Here is an 18,174-nt window from a genome sequence, read left to right as displayed (position 1 = left end):
GGGCCGTTAGGTAGTGTCCTCTTTGCCGTCCGCCTATCTTTGTCGTCCGCCCTTTTGCCTCTTTGTCGTCTGCTGGCAGACGGCAAAGGTTTTTTCCAAACGGGCGGGGGGTGGGGGCCACCTCTCTCTTTGCCGTCTGCCAGCGGACGGCAAAGATTCTTTGCCGTCTGCCAGCAGACGGCAAAGAGCCCGCGGACGGCAAAGAGCTTCTTTGCCGTCTGCCATTTCTTTGCCGTCTGCTTTTGGGTAGCTGATGGCAAAGAGCTTCTTTGTCGTCCGCTAGCTGACGGCAAAGAGCTGGCAGATGGCAAAGTAGCTGATTCCAGTAGTGATACCTCATGCTCAATTATGTGTCTCTCCTTTGGGCTACATGATGAATGTGATTTGACATTGACTGATGGTCACGATTGGCACGGGTGTTTTTGATCTCTGTTCACCTGTTCCAATGAATGTGAGGATGTCAACATGACTCACTTCAAGGAATCAAAATAGCAACATCAAATTAGAAATGAAGAATTAATAAAGAAAATAAAAAAAATCTTTACCCTTTGCGTCCCTAGAAAAGTGTGGCTGAGGTATATCCTGGCGTGGCTGAGTTCTTGCCTTGCCGACCCGACACTGCCTTTCGCGCTGTTATAGCTCCCACGAAAATGAAGAATCGAGCAAAGGGGTGGAGGGGGGTGGGCTAGGGTTCTTCTACTACGAACGAAAGAGAGATGGGAGCGGGCGGAGATGTGGCTTACATGTGGCAGTGGCGACATGACCCAGAGTCGTCGACTCTGCCACCGGCGCGGTTAGGGCTACCAAGGACCTGCGAGAGAGATGAGAATGGGCTGAGGCACTACTAGGAAAAGACTAATTAGTGGGGAACCTATTTTTGCCCTTAATGGCGCACTATAGGTGCGCCACTATTACCACGTCACTAGTAACAAATAGTAATGGCACACTATAGGTGCGCCATTACAATGCCTAGAAGTGCGCCATTACTATCTGACTTAGTAATGATGCACCACATAGAAGTGTGCCATTACTAACAATTTTTTCCAAAAAAAAGTTTCGAATTTTTTTTCAAGAAATTTTCAAAAAAAAAATCAATTTTTTTTGTTTTTTTCTTGATCTCGAGTCACTATGGCTTAATCTCAGGTCAATATGCTTAATCTCAAATCAAATCGCACTCCGTAGTCAAACTTCTCGGAAGGTCACCAATCCTCACACTACTCCAGCCCAAGCACGCTTAACTTCGCAGTTCTATCCAACCCCAGCACCAACTCACTTAACAGGCACTTATTGATATATCTATCATATCAATCCCATTAAACCTTATTGATGTCTAGGACTTCGTTCATGTTCATGAGTGTGATGAAATTTTGAAAAAATATTTCAAACTTCCTGGTCATATTACGTATCATATTTTGAAAAAAAATAAAAATAAAAACATAAAATTGAAACCACATTTTTTTTCTGTTACTAGTGGCGCACCTAGCAAATGGTGCGCCACTACTAAGTTTGAATTTTTTTTTCCATTTCCCCCCCTCTAGATCTTAAAAGCCCCGTATCTTTCCTTCTGTTAGATTTTTGGGGATTCTTAAAATCTTGAACGGGGGCTCCTCCAGTTCAATTCGGATGTAACTTTTCGAGTAGATGATTTTTCATATAAAAAACTTTTTAATCCGAGTTCGTATGCAAAAGTTATGCCCATTTTACTAAATTCCAGAGAGATTTTGCAAATAATATCGAAATTCATATTTGTAAATTTTCCAAACAACTAGACCACATATCACATGGGGAACTTATTTTATTTTATTTTTTTGACATTTCCATCATTTTCTTTTATTTTTTCTAAAACTGAAAAAGCGGTCGGGGGATGGGGGTGGGGGGGGGGTCCAAAGAAAGTTAGTAATGGCGCACCACCTAACAAAGCGCCATTAGTAACGGTTACTAATAGCGCACCTGTTACGTGGTGCGCCATTACTAATTTTTGCAAAAAAATAAAAAAATGTTAGTAGTGGCGCACCGTGGTTGTGGTGCGCCATTACTAGTTTGAACTAGTAATGGCGCACTATACACTGGTGCACCATTACTAGTTTTGAAAAAAAGTAAAAAAAACATTTGTTAGTACTGGCGCACAGAGTGTGTGGTGCGCCATTACTAGTTAAAACTAGTAGTGGCGCACTATGCCCTGGTGCGTCATTACTAGTTTGGAAAAAAAATGGATATTAATGGCGTACCTACACATGATGCACCACTGCTATATAGCAGTGGCGCACTACATATGTGGTGCGCCATTAATGTCCATATTAGTTATAGCCCTTTGCCTAGTAGTGAGGCGAGCGAGCTATCATGAGGCAAGAGAGATGGGGGTCGTACATGTGGCAGTGGCGACATCACTCGCCGCCGGACAGATAGGGTGCACCAGTGCCATGAGAGCCAAGACTGATCTATCCACCTGCTCCTCTTTCTCTCGCAGCAACCGCCCGCACCGGCCTCTCACCTCTCGCGCGGCGCTGGATCCCCTTCTTTGTCTCGCATGCGGAGCGCCGGATCTCCTTCTCCTTTTTCTCGCAGACGTAGCAACCGAGCAATTTCTACATTTTGTTTTACGATGGTAGTGCAGGCCAGTAGGCCAGTAGGCCCAATTGAACGTAAGATGCCCAAAAAAGCCACCGGAGCAGCAGCCCGAAAAGTTTAGTGTAGCCTGACACGCGAGTTAGCATGCACACGAGATTTAGGTGGGACTAACAACAAACCCGACGACCGAAAATGATTAGACGTGGCGATCCAACGATTAGAAACGTTGATGGCCTAAGAGGGCTGGGAGGGTTCTCAGTTTTAATGTATCTAAAAATGTACGCCTTGTCTCTTAGAAGTTTTGGATATATCTAGGTTAACTCTAACTCCATCGTTTCCAATGAATAAGCCATATTTTAAATTTAAATCTCCAATCCTAGGAAATAATAGAATTAAAAGGGCAAAAACGAAGTGAAAACACCTTTTCTCCTACTTTTTCTTAAAAAAATAATTTCTCTCCCAATTTAATTAAGGAAATCACTAGATGTTTGCACAAAGTTCCAAGATGCAGCATGTAAAGAAATAGCAACATCCTGGAGGATACGAAGATCCCCTCTTACAGGAAACTTTTAGGAAACATCCGCACACATGCTACAACGTAGCGAGCAACAAAGGTACGAAACTGAAGAAAGCAATTCGTTGCAAAGCAGACGACCTCATCCATGAGTGATCCAAGGGCACCCACCACCTTGACCTGCAAAACACGTCGGCTACTACAATCTTCTAGATCGAATTTGAAGAGCCTTCATTTCCTTTTCCATTTCCTTCTGCAATGACAAAGAGAGTAAACAAGGCACGCGAAAAAATTGACGGAATATATGAAGAGCTAACATTAATATGGAGAAGTCCTACTTTGCCGGTAGAATGCCAAGGATCATGTCCTTCATAAGAGTGGGGCAGCTCCTGCAGAAATCATCAAAGCCATTCGTGGACACCACTGCCCTCAGGTTGTCCGGACACCGGAGGAACTTGCAACACGCCTTCTTCAGCCCGTCACAGCCATGCTGCTCGGCAAGCCCTAGTATGGAGGTCACCGTGCTCACGTCTATGTGCTCACGAAGCTTCTTCTCGCACATCGCCCGAAGTGTTGGGAGGTTGTACCTGTCTGCCGCGAGGAGCAAGTGCTGCAGCAGGGCACCCTCATTTTCATCCGCGACGATCACTGGAAATGAGTCACTGTAGATGAACCCAAGCATGGCCTTGAATACCGTAGCATCCATATCATCTATATGCACGGTGGCGGTCGTGGACGTAGCTTCCTTCATGGGGCCAAAGATAGCTGCCCTAAAGACCGTAGACCGGGCCGCGAGAATACACATATGAGTGGTGAATGTCTTGTGGCTCACATGGAAGACCACGTCGGTGCCCTCCCCAGCCTGGAGAAAGTCGGTGAAGTTCTGTTGCATGTTGAAAGGTGGCACTGTAATGAATGCGGTCTCCCATGTTCGATTTAGGACCACGACGTCGCACCGGATGGTAAAACTGTCGTTCTTGAGATGTTTGTCCAAGACTGCCCTCTCGATGTACTTAAACGCATCAGTGCACTCGCCTCGTAGCTCTAGTATTTTGCTACCATGGATACGTGCCAGCTCTTGCTTGTCAGTCGCGTCAACGAAGCTAAACTTGATGTGCGCCTTCATGGGCCCTGCTGTGGTGTCTACTTTCTCGTCGAGAAAAACACAAAGTACTACGACGCCCGTTTTCGCCCAGGTCATAAAGTGCAGGATTATACACGATTTTCCAGCGGTAGCATCCGACGGAGAAACAGTGAGATATGTTGGATTCGCGCATGCGCGAGTGGCCTTGGACGACAAGCAAGTGGTACCCGTTGGCGCTGGGGCAGGTAGGAGAGCTGTCAGCGCCTAGGAGCTCACGGTGATGACAGATACACCGGCGAATGACATGGTAGACTAATCTGCAACTCACTACCGGCGATCAATGAACCTTGGGTGGCTAGTTAGCTAGACCGTAGGAGAATTACACCGAGGCAGGAGGCAGCAGAGGGGCGGCCGGCAACGCTAATCGCCTTTTTAATGACTTTAGGGTGTACTAGCAAAAAGTGCCCGTGCGTTGCAACGGGAAATTAAATTTGTCACAAATATTTAAGAGTATTGTAGCACAACGCCGCACTTCAGATACATGACGGTAGATGCATACTCTTGCCAATGCAACTTTCAACATTGTGGCTCGCTTCAGGAGATAATTTGTGTGGCATCTCCATTAATACATCTGAGCTCTATCTTTGACCTCCCGTTCCTTGGCTACAGATAACACTGTCAGTCGCTCATTTGTTTCCCCTTTCCTCACTGAACAAACAGCTAGTCTCCTACAGGCCATTACCTTTTTCATGGACATAATCTGCCAAGGTCACATTATTCTAGATTGCCTTGTAAAAGCAAGTTGTTTTCTCAGGATTGGATGAAACCTGTAAAAAAGATCCTTCTAATGTTGCTGCCCAAAAGCTTATGTTGGTTTTATATAACTGAGTTTATATAACTGAGATATTCACTACCTTCCATTACCTCAAAAAATCTCCCGGAGCTCCAAATTGTGGCACTTTCCTCTAACGAATTCTTCAGTGTTGACAATTGAGCTTACACTGCTTCACGTAATAGTCCTAGCAAACCAACCGCTGTAGAACCTCGGTCCAGTATACAATCCGGCTCAAAATAAGAATTTGTTGTCAGCATGCCAGGATCCATGCAACAGAAATAAATAATATGTTCTTAGAAACCTGAAAAATAATTTAGCCACTCAAACAACTTTCAAGTAGCAAAACAATATAAAATTACCATGGGCCATTCATGAGAAAAAACATTGTTGGTACTAATGATCTTGAGGAATACCATAAACCATCCAAGAAGTCAGCTGGTTAAACATGACATGTGTGCGTCGCAAAGTAGCATATTCTTATTTTTTACCATTACCTTCAATAAAAAGGAAATTATAATAGGCCAACAACAGGTCATAAGGTGCATAAGAAATATGCAAGTATGGAAAGTACTGGCAATGAAAATGGAAGTACAATGGTTTCCATGCAAACGCAAAAGGAATGCAAATAGCAGTTATTTTTCTTCAGAAGTCACAGAGATTGCTCTGAATGTAGTTTTGCAGTAGTGGAACCCCCACAATGGCGTCTTTTATGACAGGTTAAGAAGCGGTTCAGCTCCCTGTAATAAAATCGCAAAGATATGAGCCTCTCAATAGCACTCCTGTACAATAAGGAGAAGTCATTTGGTACTCCATGAATCCGCGTTTGAACAGAATAAAGAACCATTCTCTCCTCTAAACTTAGTCAGCACATGCATCTTCTATGGATGAAGTTTACTCAGCCCTGTTTAATCCGCCCACAGGAATAGAATCTCCTGTGTGTATTGACCACCATCATGGCACTGACAATGCCCACAACGGTATCAACCCAATACCCCTCCCGCTCTGCTCTATCCCCTGCCTTCGTTTGTCACTATGCCAGAGGACGTCGCTGCCGGGATATGGATGTTTCATAGAAAGCTTGTGCACCCAATCATCCTACATCCTGATGTCATATGACAAAAGAATCCATCGGAAACATCAACACAAAATCAAGAATTTCTATGTCACTTAGTCATCTGCAAATCTAGCATCATATTCGATTTCATTAAGCATATAAAAGATATTGCCCTGATAAAGTGATAATTTTTCAAACACAAATTTCTTGTGGAATTAGCACATACATTTTCTTGGCAACCAAAACTCAGGTTCTGCGTATTACACTGTAGTAATGTAATGGGTATCATCGATCTTCTGAAACATAATAAGAAGGGCTAGCTTATAAAATAAAAACATCGTTTTACAGCTCCATAAGTATTAGCAAACATGACATGACAGCAGGAGTGACATTGTCTAGGAAATGTGCCCGTGCGTTGCGGCGGGAAAATAAGTACCCGTGCACCTGTTGAAGAAATGTGTAAACCGCCAATCAAGATCTTCCCAATTGCATGACATGAGAAACTGTAATTCTCCTAGTGCAGGCATTCAACAAAGCAATTAAAGCAAAGTGTAACATTCCAAAGGTAATAAAAAGATTTTCTTTCTTATACCATAGGGAAAGTTCACAAAATCTGCAATCAAGCAAAAAAACGAATTTACACTAAAGGTTATGAACAAAGAAAAAACATTTATAACTCTTAAAAAGATCTAATTCATTGTTGAAGATTGATTGAAGATGAACAGATAAATTCAAGTGTCATGAAGTTGCAGTGACAAGATAATTTGGCCCCATTAGGAAAAGGATTACAAATGAAATATTTTGATGCAGCAAAGAACCAGCACAACATTTCAGTGAAAATAAAAATAGAATGCTAGAGGCACCTCTAAAGGAATGATTTGCTAGGTTGTCGAATACCACTAAAAGAGCATCAACACCTTTAAATGAATGATCTGACTGACGAGGTACCACCGAAAGAGCATCAACTTCACCTTCTTGTAGACCACCGTCAGATTACAGTCTTATCTATGGATGACTACTATAACAATCTTGAGTCATAGGAAAAAGAAGACAAAATCTGATCGAAGAAAAAAGCGAGAACACATCTTAGAATTGTAGTCTTACTTAAAGATAATTGCTGGAATGGTCAGACTCTTAACTAATCATCGACACACTCTTTGGTGTCGCCTCTTTATGCCCATATCTAACATATATACAAATGCTAGCATACGTAAACTCAAGCACAATTGTAACTCTTAACCAGATGCATTAACACTGTCCTAGGGATCATCCTGCTGTCGCAGGTAGTCGCGCCACTTTCTTTTCTTTGTGGTGTGGTTACTCTGACAATCACACACCTATCCTCTTTTTTTTAGAATGATCGGAATGGCGGTTCCATTGCCAAGACAAAACAAATCAGACGCCACAATCTTGGATTACCACAATGCATTGTATTGTAAGAAAACTTCGAGATCACTATTAATTTTAAGATGCCACAACAATACATCCATCCTCTTCATATCATCAAGACAAAAACAAGATTACATATTTTGCAGCGGATTAAGATAACAATTTCAACTGATGCCAGGGTTTCTTTAGAAATACAACATTACAAACTGTAGGCTCCTTGTAGAGAAAGATCGGATATATTGAAGATACAATCCACCCAATAGGACTACCCAACAGATTACAAATAGTGCAATCATGTCCAGCAATGACTTCACTATCCATGTCATTGTTGTTAGTGGGCACGACAAAATATCCGGTGGAGCCTCTGTCTCCCGTGCACCACACAATCTCCGGTGGTTCCCAGCTAAGCTAGGCTCGCCCGAATCACAATTTGGTAGACGACATTGTTATATCATCACTAATGTTTGAATTAGAATTTGGGATACCCGTCGTGCAAACAGAATAATCAGCTTCTCTATTTCTATTAACAAAAAGTAAACACATTCCATCAGTGTGTAACTGCAACTATCAACACCAGGCCATAAATTTCTTAGATTTTGAATCTAGATTGAACTATAGATTTATTAGCAAAAAAGACTGCATCTGAAAAAACAAATATTGTACCAGAACATGCATTTGTAGAACTTGATACCATGGAAATAAAGTATGGTGCAATGGAAATAATAATAAACTTGATCAAGAAATTTTCTGATTAGCACGGTACTTGCAAGGTATTACGACTGGACCACTACTGAATGACTACTGAAACATATATATGTTTATAGCTCCACATTCAATGCGAAAATATGAAGATTGTTAGCAAATCCATTGAGAGTAGCATTGGTACATATGCAAATCATCATACTAATTAGAAGAGCATACCCTGCGGCCTGCGCCTCCTCGGTCACTACATTGAGCCCAGTCTTCTTGGCAGTCGCCTTGGACTTGGCGGCATGCAGCCCCTGCCCCTGGTGTGTCCATGTTGTTTGGCGACAATTCTCCAGTCCATGGTGCCAATCCTTGTGAACTGCCAAGTTTCAGTACCAGTGCAAAAGAAGAGTAACTATTCAAATCAACCTAGTGCAAGCTGCTACCTGGCACTTGCAGCTGCCATTCAAAAAAATGTGTGTGACAAGATGGTTTTATAAGAACTTATGCAATTTCCCTATGAAAGCTCTAATGCAAACACATTAATTACACATATCTGATACAATCATGGTTGCCATCTTGAAAAGAAGATCTCGCACATGGACTGACATATTTTAAACACAGTATTACAATCACCATCACAACGGTTCAGAGATGAATGTAGGCATAGAAAAGTAACTGAAAATTTCTAAAACTCATATCTGACGAAACTCGATAGTCAAAACTTTTCACCAACAGAATATATACATGGATCAGTGTGCAGCGCATGTAATAATTAAACACAGGGCAAAAGGACTATATAACAGAAAACCTAGCGCATTTCATTCTGCTACTGCTACTGAATATCAAGGTGTTTTTCAGATATCAAGGCAGGCCTCTGCTATTTCTATGGCGTTCACATCCCCTAGCGCATTTCTACTGCTACTACTCCTGTATATCTGAAAACTTTTCACCAACAGAATATATACATGTTCTCACTACTGCTACTGAATATCAAGGCATTTTTCATACTGCATTTTTCCAGGCTTCAGCTTACATGCTTTTTCCTAATATATTTTCAGATTAGGCTCGCCCGTTACCATACAACTTTTAGAACGAATAAATCATATATTACACAGAAACTGCAGAGAGAAAAATAGAATAAGGGAAAGAACCTTGAACCACCGACACACACAACTTCCAACATAGAACCTCTGATGAAGTTGCAACATTTGCATCTCTTCAAGTGGCAGTCCCCCATGCTAAGTCTCTGCTTCTAAGCTAATCAGTAAAACAACACCAACAATCAATTATTCGGTTTATTAAATCTACATGCTATTTGAGCCATTGTAATCTTTACTCACATGCATTTGTTAGAAAATTAGGGGCATCCTGAAGCAAACAAACAAATTAAGAGAAGACCAACAAAGGAGAAACACGGTTAACAACGGCCTGAAGTTCTAATTTTGTCATACCGTAATACATAAGAATATGTGACTAAAACATTTCTAAACAGAGGACCGACAGACATGGCATATTTAATACCATGGAGGCTTAAATTGTGTGTGACCTATGTGGTTGTGAATTTCGTCAAATTCCAATGAAAGGGCTTCAGAAACTACCTTGTAAGTTCTTCTACAGCATAAATCTCTTTGCATCATTCGATTCTTACTTTGCAAACAGCAGTAGCCATTATATGAGGGCTATAGTATGTTTGATTGACACATCATGTGCACCAATGTGTAAACCTGAGTTCAACACCTGCCATCACATTCAGTTATTCACTTTCTCTTCTTAGAAGCCCCAAACTGATTAAAAACGGGAAAAATGATAATACATCAGGAAATATAAAATGCATAGCAACAACAAGCAGGAGCACATTTAGGCTGCAGTACAGCCTAAAAATTGCCGACCAAATTTAAGCACGGTAAAATAGTTATAAGCAGATCCATGACATATATATTCTTACCGAATTGGTGGCCTATCTCCAAGTATTTCATTCTTCATTCTAGAAATTTGTCAAGAGCACTACTGGACAAACTGAAATTGCATCGGAGGCAAGACAAAGATCAGAAGATATATGTTGCTTCCCTGGGTGAATGTCCAGATTCAATTCGCTCGCCGTCCGCCCCTGCGTGTCCTCCACATGAAATTAGCAGCTGCTGCATCAAAATAGTAGCATCAGCAGCATCAATCAACAAACAACAGGAAAGCAGCAGTATAATATGCAACTAACAGGAGCACACCAGCAACGCACAACATACAGAGCAATCGTCCCTCTCACCTGCCCTCCCTGCACCAGCAGCGCACCAGACCATCCTCGTCCTCGTCCATCTCCCCCTGGGAGCCCGTGCCTACCCTCGTTTCTCTCCTTCCTCCCAGTTTTCTCTCTCCCTCTCCCTCGTCCTCCCTCCTTTTCTTCCAGCAGCACGCCAGAGCAACCATGGTGCCGCCCCCGAGAACCCCCGACGCCTTGCCAGGTCCCGCCGCCGCTATCCTGGATTCGGCCGTCGACGAAGTTCAAGGGGCGGCGCGCGGCGGGGCGGGGTGGGAGGTGGAGGCGGCAGGGGGTGCGAGGCGGGGCGGGGCAGGAGGTGGCGGTGTCGGGGACGGGCGGCGCACGGCGGTGTCGGGAGGGGCGCGGTGAGGCGGGGCGGGGCAGGAGGTGGAGATGGATCGAGGAGGCAGGGTGGTGCGGGCGGCTGAGCTATTTTTTTTTCTCTCTTCCGTACCGGTTCAGGCTGACTTATGACGAGGACTGCGGCTTAATTTCTAAGAAACAGGGGGACTCTTTTGCAAAAAGATTGACGACGGACGACCAGAAGCAATCGGTGGTTTATTAGTAGGTAGAGATAGAGATAGAGATAGAGATAAGGACTGTAGAAACAGATCAGAGGAGGTCAAGATCTTAAGTGGGCCTTTTTTCGAGGGATTAAATGGGCCTTCTTATTCTGATGACACTGGCATGTTAAACGTGAACGTGCAGGCGTGCTACAAATTAAATAGTGCACCCGTGCCCGTTTGCATTGGTTTGGTATATTATATAATCATCGACGCTAATGTTGCTGCTGCAGGTGCCGTCAATTGCACGAGGAGGTCTCGTTAGTGCAGTCTGCTGGACCTCTCCTGTCTCCTTCCTTGTTCTTTTTTAGCTAGGAATATAAAAAAGCATAAAAAATAGTTTCTCCTTTTTTAGAAGGTGGTCCTGCGTGACTTGGTTTAAGGTGAAAACGGCGCTTGTGCCTGTTTCTTTTTTGAAGGCGTCGCTTTTGAAGAATTTGGACTTTAGGTATTGTCTTGGTTGTTTTTGTACTGCTACTTTAAAGACTAGATCACTGTAGCGGGACTTTTTTTTTTGCTTCTTTTTCTTTTTTGGTTGTGTGCATCCATAGTGTCATTAGGGTATTGCATTGTTGCACAAGCTGAGGTAATTGGTATCTCCGTGATATTAATATATTCCCTTTGTTAAAAACAACACCCATGTTTCATAACCTTATATTTCTACAACAAGACTCTTGATGGAAAATTCCTGCAACAAGGCCTTTGTGGCAAAATTTGCAACATCATCTCAGACATCTTCCTTGTATTCCTGCAACAAGACCCTTATTGCACAATTTTTTGCAATAAATATCATGTTGCAGAAGCATCGCCGTCGCCTCATGCCCTGCACTGTTGATGTTTGCCACCCCCGCCCCCCTCCCCCCTCCCTAACGATCGAGCGATGCTACGTGATTAGCGATGCGAATGCACGTATTCCTCAAATCTATTATACCTAAGAGATTGATCCGCACTATAGGACTTATCTCAACATGCAGAGCATCCACATCATCGCATGTGCCACATCAGCTGTTCTGTTGCATCGTCATAGTTTTCTGCCGTCGTGGCCCACACAATGAATGAGGAGTCGCTGCCTTCCCTAATTAACTCTCCCACCCATCTCCCACTTAACTCCCCCGTCCATATTCTCGATGCTATTCATCTTCTCTGCATAAATGCATGAGTAACAAATGGAGCGATTCTCCCCTATAAACTTCCATCTTCATCAGAGTTTGTTCTCCCCAGCTTCCGTCCACACCATATCAAGTACTCAGGTAATTAGGTTTCTCTCTTAGCATGCTGGAGATGAGGAATTTGAAGTCCTAACGGTCCACGCCCGTCGCCTGCTAGCATGGAGGCTTCTAGAACCAGTCGGTTGTCGATCGAAGACGCCCGCCTCCGTTGCGCAGCCACCGTATGCAGTGTCGCCCTCCTCCTACTTGACAGTTCGGCAACTTTCCGCTCAGCGTCGCCGTTCTCGATTCGCCATGGCCAGTTCATCAAGATCTTCAGCATCTGCCGCTGGCTGGACCTGATACATGTGTGCGTGCTGCGTAGATTGATCCCATCCCTCACGCTGCCATCAATGAATAAAAGTACGTGATGCCATGTAGTACTGATGCTTGGGTATTGTATTGGCAAATCTTGGCGTGCGTGCATATCCTTCTATGCAGGTTTGATTCCCCGACTTAATTATTTAGTGCTCTTTTAGATGGTATAAATTCATTGCATATTTGCTACTGATCTGATTTGCTCTAGCAGGTTGCGTAATCATGTTACTGAATCCCTTCGGGGTAGGCAAGACTACTATTCACTGGAGATAACTTATGCTCCTCCATTCTGTTAGTAGGATTACATCAATTATGCACAGATAGTAGTATCGCGCATCGTTAAAAAGGGACCACTGAAGAAATTAGCTTACAAAAATGTGCAACTCTTTTTTGATGATATGACACCCATAATCTTTTTTTTCGCGGGTGAGCATATCTACCATTGGTAAATATTTGTGTGTGCTGAATGTATATCTGCATAATCAAAACATCTTGATGTTTGCAGGATGGCGGGGTCACTGTATTTAATCAATGGGAACTGAAACACTAGCCAATGATCATATTTTTATTACAGAAGATCTTTTGTATTTTTCTACACAGAAATGCATCATTCAATCTAATGAAATTGAATATTCAAATTATGTATATCTTTTTTCTTGCTACAATTTCCGTAACAACGTACGGGGTATCATCTAGTTTATATGTACTTGCCCCCCCCCCCTCCCCACCCTATCTAACGTTAATTTAGAAAAAGGGAAAAGGCCCGTGTGAAGCCCACAATCGGCCAGGTTGGGCAACCGGCTCATAGTCTCCTGGCCTGGCGTTGCGTTCTCATGTGATTAGCCCGTACCTGGATTAGTACGCAGAAATTAGCCGCCGCCGTTCTGTGCCCTCGCCTGCCCGGCCGCCTCTGCTCGCTCTCCCTACCCTGCTGCTGCCGATCCAATTCACACGGTGACGACGCCATGCATCCTTCTTCACTTTCAAATCTTCTGGATCCAACCAATGGGAACTAGCCAAGACCTAAGAATCCAAGGTTTGACACATTAATACATCACACCATGCATCTACTAATCCCCATCGTCATCTTGTATCATTGTTGAATTTATACATGAGACTTTGTTGTTTGCTTGTTTTGGTTGAGTGATTTGTAATGCTATGATTCTATGAAGAATTCCTATCTTGCACGTGCCCCAAAAATTATTGTGAACATAATGCAAATTACTCCCTCCGTAAAGAAATACAATAGCGTTTAGATCACTACTTTAGTGACCTAACCGCTCTTATATTTTAATAGAGAGTTGTATGAGTTCTTATTTGTGATGCAAAATTTTCCTATGTCCAACTTATCCAATATAGCTACCACCATTCTTATTTGTGATGCAAAATCATGCCACCACCATTCTGCAACGACATCGTTGTTGCAGAAACTTGTCTTGAAGGTGATGTTGCAAACAACGATGCAGGGCCAAGCGCAGGGTGAGCGTCAACGTACGGCGCGGTGGCTGTGGCCGATGCCGGAGGTGCTGATAGGACGACGGTGAGGTTGGATCCGTTGAGCCGGTCGACGGGGAGGCAATCGACGGCGGAGATCCAACATGGTGGTGCTGAGCGACAATGACCTGGAGGCGGCCTACTCAGGCGGGCTCGGCTGTTGGGTCGACATAGGGGTGGCGGAGCTCCATGGTGGCGAAGTGCAAGGGCTGTCTCCCGCGGCAATGAATAGGAGGAGGGGAGGCGTGTGGTGGGGTGATTTCGCTGGCGGTCGTCTAAGACCAGCCGTTGTGGGGCGCTTATCCCTGGCTTTGCCGCGGTTGTGGATTGGACGAGGTAGCGAGTAGGCAGATGGGCTTGGCGTTCTGCAAAATGCCTTGTGTTGCGCTCAGTTGATTGCAACATGACCAATGTTGCAAACAACATGTGCGGTGAGGAAGATGATGTGTGCCGCATGATCAAACACTGATCGAACGGTTGGAAAGGCGGTCCATGTCTTGCTGTTATCAGCCGGCTGAATCTAATTTTCCCTTAGAATATGGACCTGGTAAGTGTCACGCATGTGGCATAAGCACATGACTACTTCGAACTTTTTTATGGCAAGTTTAGTGACGTGGGTATAAAAACTTTAGTTGTCAAACGTGGCAACTTTCATTTCAAATGGCAAGTTTAGTTTTTTTTAGATGACAACTTTAGTTGTAGAAAACGTCAGCGCCGGGTGCTTCCTGCTATATATGTGACACTTATCATTTGGTTAGAATATTTGTGTCGAAGTTGCAACGCACGGACGATACCGAGTCATACTAACAAAAACTAGTCATACTAAAAATACAAATAGAGCGGAGAAGAGATAAGAGAGAGAAAACGGAAAGCAGGGTTAGGAGATGCGTCATGCAAAAGGCAAAAATCCAAACAATACTAAACTAGGTAAACATGCGGTTGTATTGTACTATGAATCTCCAGCGAATAAATGTATATATGGTAAATCCGGGACGTCAACATACTGGGGAAAGAATTTTCTCAGAGGTATAAGCTGGCACGACCAGATATTAAACAGGACATTCCAAATAACTTGACGTTCCAACGGACTGAATTCGGCCACACACGCAATAAATATCCTGAGCTTGCTTTGTATCACGATACACCCGATTCATCGATCATCATGTCCTTCACGGGTAGATCTGCCATCTCCGGCGGCAAGCTCCTCGAGGACAACATCATCACCGCCAGCACAGCCAGCGGGTACCACTTGCTTGTCGTTGACGGCCACTCGCGCATTCGCGGATCCATCGGCTCTTGCTTTTTCATCATCGGCGGTCAGTGTTGGCGCATCTACTACTGTCCCCATGCTTATGGCGGCCTCGTGACTCTACGACTTTGCCTCGTCGAGGGCACTATAGATCCTGTGAAGGCACATTTCGAGTCCAGTTTCGTTGAAGTTACGGACAAGCAAGAGTGGGCACGTATCCATGGTGGCAGTAAAATATTTGAGTTCCGAGACCGGTGCGACCACCATAAAAAGGTCATCAAAACAGAGTTCTTGGAGAAATTCATCAGGGACGACAGTTTCACCATTCGGTGCGACGTCATCAGGGGCGGAGCTGGAGGAAATGCTACCCTGATGCACCACTTTAACATGGTGTAAAATTTCAAGTAACGACATACTAAATAAAAGTGTGATTTTATAACTTATAGCTGACATAATAGAAGACTGATTAAATACAAAACATAGCCGTCAAATGCTTAGAAAAACAAGGAAACAACGAATAAAATTACTTGAAAATGATGTATTCCATTTCGAATCTCCAAAATACGCCATCAGATACTAAGTTTTAATATCCTACAATATAAAAAGAATAGAATTAAATTTTTCAGTGGAACAAAGAAGAATGGTGAAATGAAAATATTTAAGTAGCTAAATTCAAGCCGGGCTCTTAATTCTTGAAACCAATATTTTTAGTCCCAAACTCTCAAATATTTAAAAATTATTTTCTCAAGCTGACAATGTTCATTAGCCAAGTACTTCCTTCTTACCGAATATCTCAAATTAGGATGTTCATGTTTTATCAATTTCCTTTTGCCCTTATCGAAATGGATCTCCTCTTCCAGATTCAATTCTTTCGGAGATCTTGTGATAATGCTTTACTTTTGAATAAGAACATGTCCAAGGTATATGTAAATTTGACTAGCAAATTCCACGTGGGACATGAAAAATTTGACAACTACAAATTCCAATGCCTATGTTCGGCCAGAACCCATTGATTTAAATGGAGTCCTAGCAGCCAAATGTGGGATGCCCAGAACATTTACTATGCAAAGGAAAACGAAAGGAGAGATGTATATATATGCCTTGCAGTGAATATATCCTTTGCTTTTTTTTGGAATCGATTGATTGCAAATTCATAGAAAAAACTACAAGGATTGAGAATAATTATTGAAAAGAATTAGACAAGAGGCAAGGGCTTTACCCAGACAGAACTAGAATTGGCTGCAATCTGAAGTGTAGACGAACGATTGGACAAAGTAGATCACGTTCTTGCCGAGATGGATTCACGAAGCCGGCGTAGTCGCGTCGATCGGCACGGCACTCCTGCGCATGGACTGGGATCAGGTGACATGCGCTACGGTGACATGCACGGTGACATGCGGCCCAAATTCAAATTTAAACATTGCAAAAAAATCTGAAAAAAATCATGCATGTTCACATCACATACTAAGATAACCCCTAAAAATTTCAGATCAAAATTCGAAACATACATCGAGAAACAAAAAAGAGAAATCTGTCATGAATAGTTTCCGAACGGTTCTCTGTAGACTATTCACATCTGAGTTTCTCTTTTTTATTTCTCGATGTATGTTTCGAATTTTGATCTGAAATTTTTAGGGGTTATCTTAGTATGTGCTGTGAACATACATGATTTTTTTCAGATTTTTTCGCAATGTTTAAATTTGAATTTGAGCCGCATGTCACCGTGCATGTCACCGTAGCGCATGTCACCTGATCCCAGTCCCCTGCGCATGGCGTCGCCTCGATCGGCCGCTCCCACTTGGCGGCGGGGAGTGGGGATTGGAAACCGCTGCGTGGCCCAATTGTGGGCTGTGGGCTGTGTGGGTTGCGGACGTGGACGACGCATGTGCGGGCGTAGGCCGTCATGCGGCTGCGATCGTGGACCCTGATGCACCGCTTCATCTCAACCCTGATGCCCAAGCCTTTTTCAGATGACACGTACTAGTAAATATGAAATTGGACCCGTATTCCTGTGCCTCGGGGTCGGCCCATTGAGCTCCGCCCCTGGACGTCATGGTCCTTGACGAGGATGTCCTCCCCATTGAAATTTCTTCCTTGATCCCGGTGCCACCGCCCGACATGCAGCAGAACTTTATGAACCTTCTCCTGGCTGGTGTGGGCACGGACGTCATGTTTGAGGTGGGCGGCGAGACGTTCAACGCCCACAAGTGCATCCTCGCGGCCCGCTCTACTTTCTTCAGGACATTGCTCTTCAGCCCCATGAAAGAAGGCATGTCGTCCACGGCCACCATCGTGCGGATAGACGACATGCACGCTGTGGTATTCAACATGATGTTGTGGTTCATCTACGGTGACTCACTGCCAGCTCCTCCGGTGGATGAGAACGAGAGCGTTCTTCTGCAACACCTGCTCATCGCAGCGGATCGGTAGGACCGCCGGCGGCTGAGGGCGATGTGTGAGAAGAAGCTATGCGAGTGCATCGACATTGGATCGGCAGCAACCATCCTGACACTCGCTGACCAGCACAGCTGTGACGGGCTGAAGAATGGGTGCTACCGTTTCCTCCAGTATCCGGCCAACATGAGGGCATTCGTAGAGACACAAGAGTTTGATCATCTGAAGAGGAGCTGCCCGCATCTTATGAAGGAAATTCCCATTAGCATGCTTCCCTCGCCTAGCCTAATTCAGTAGCCCTTCTTAAGAAATTTATTGTTGGAAAGTTAGGCAATTTCATGATTAATTCATTGGCTCGTGACTAGCTCTTCTTTATTTTGGTATCTTCTATCCTTACATATGCATGATTGCATTTTACAATACCCACACGGTGCAGGTTGATCAAATCGGTTTCTTCAATGAAATGACCCATCAGTGATATATCCTCGGATAGTATGCTTCCAGGGCATTTTACTACACGCACGGATGAATTATATGGAATTTAATTTACAAGTTGAGAT

At 43.7% G+C, this 18,174-nt stretch overlaps 1 protein-coding gene, 1 long non-coding RNA gene and 1 pseudogene across 2 annotated transcripts; 1 reads left to right on the top strand and 2 right to left on the bottom strand.

Annotated features, from left to right (window-relative positions):
- Positions 1-3,416: 3,416 nt before the first annotated feature.
- Positions 3,417-4,208, bottom strand: LOC119334080 (BTB/POZ and MATH domain-containing protein 2-like). Its single transcript, XM_037606740.1, has one exon. It carries the CDS (start codon positions 4,206-4,208, stop codon positions 3,417-3,419), a length of 792 nt encoding a protein of 263 aa, XP_037462637.1.
- A 5,399-nt stretch (positions 4,209-9,607) lies between these two features.
- LOC119334648 lies at positions 9,608-10,561 on the bottom strand. Its single transcript, XR_005161474.1, has 3 exons — positions 10,395-10,561; positions 10,080-10,272; positions 9,608-9,871 (listed from the first exon to the last, which is right to left on the bottom strand). It is a non-coding gene; the product is annotated as an uncharacterized LOC119334648 (long non-coding RNA).
- A 4,572-nt stretch (positions 10,562-15,133) lies between these two features.
- LOC119334078 lies at positions 15,134-17,911 on the top strand (annotated as a pseudogene).
- Positions 17,912-18,174: the final 263 nt, after the last annotated feature.

This window comes from Triticum dicoccoides, chromosome 7A (genome assembly GCF_002162155.2).
Source record: "Triticum dicoccoides isolate Atlit2015 ecotype Zavitan chromosome 7A, WEW_v2.0, whole genome shotgun sequence".
NCBI lineage: Eukaryota > Viridiplantae > Streptophyta > Magnoliopsida > Poales > Poaceae > Triticum > Triticum dicoccoides.
Note: the sequence above shows the minus strand (reverse complement) of the source record. Positions and strands in the feature narration are given on the sequence as shown.

Bases quoted from the DNA above. Each gene is read 5' to 3' on its own strand.
- LOC119334080 (XM_037606740.1), bottom strand. From the start codon at position 4,208: ATGAAGGCGCACATCAAGTTTAGCTTCGTTGACGCGACTGACAAGCAA.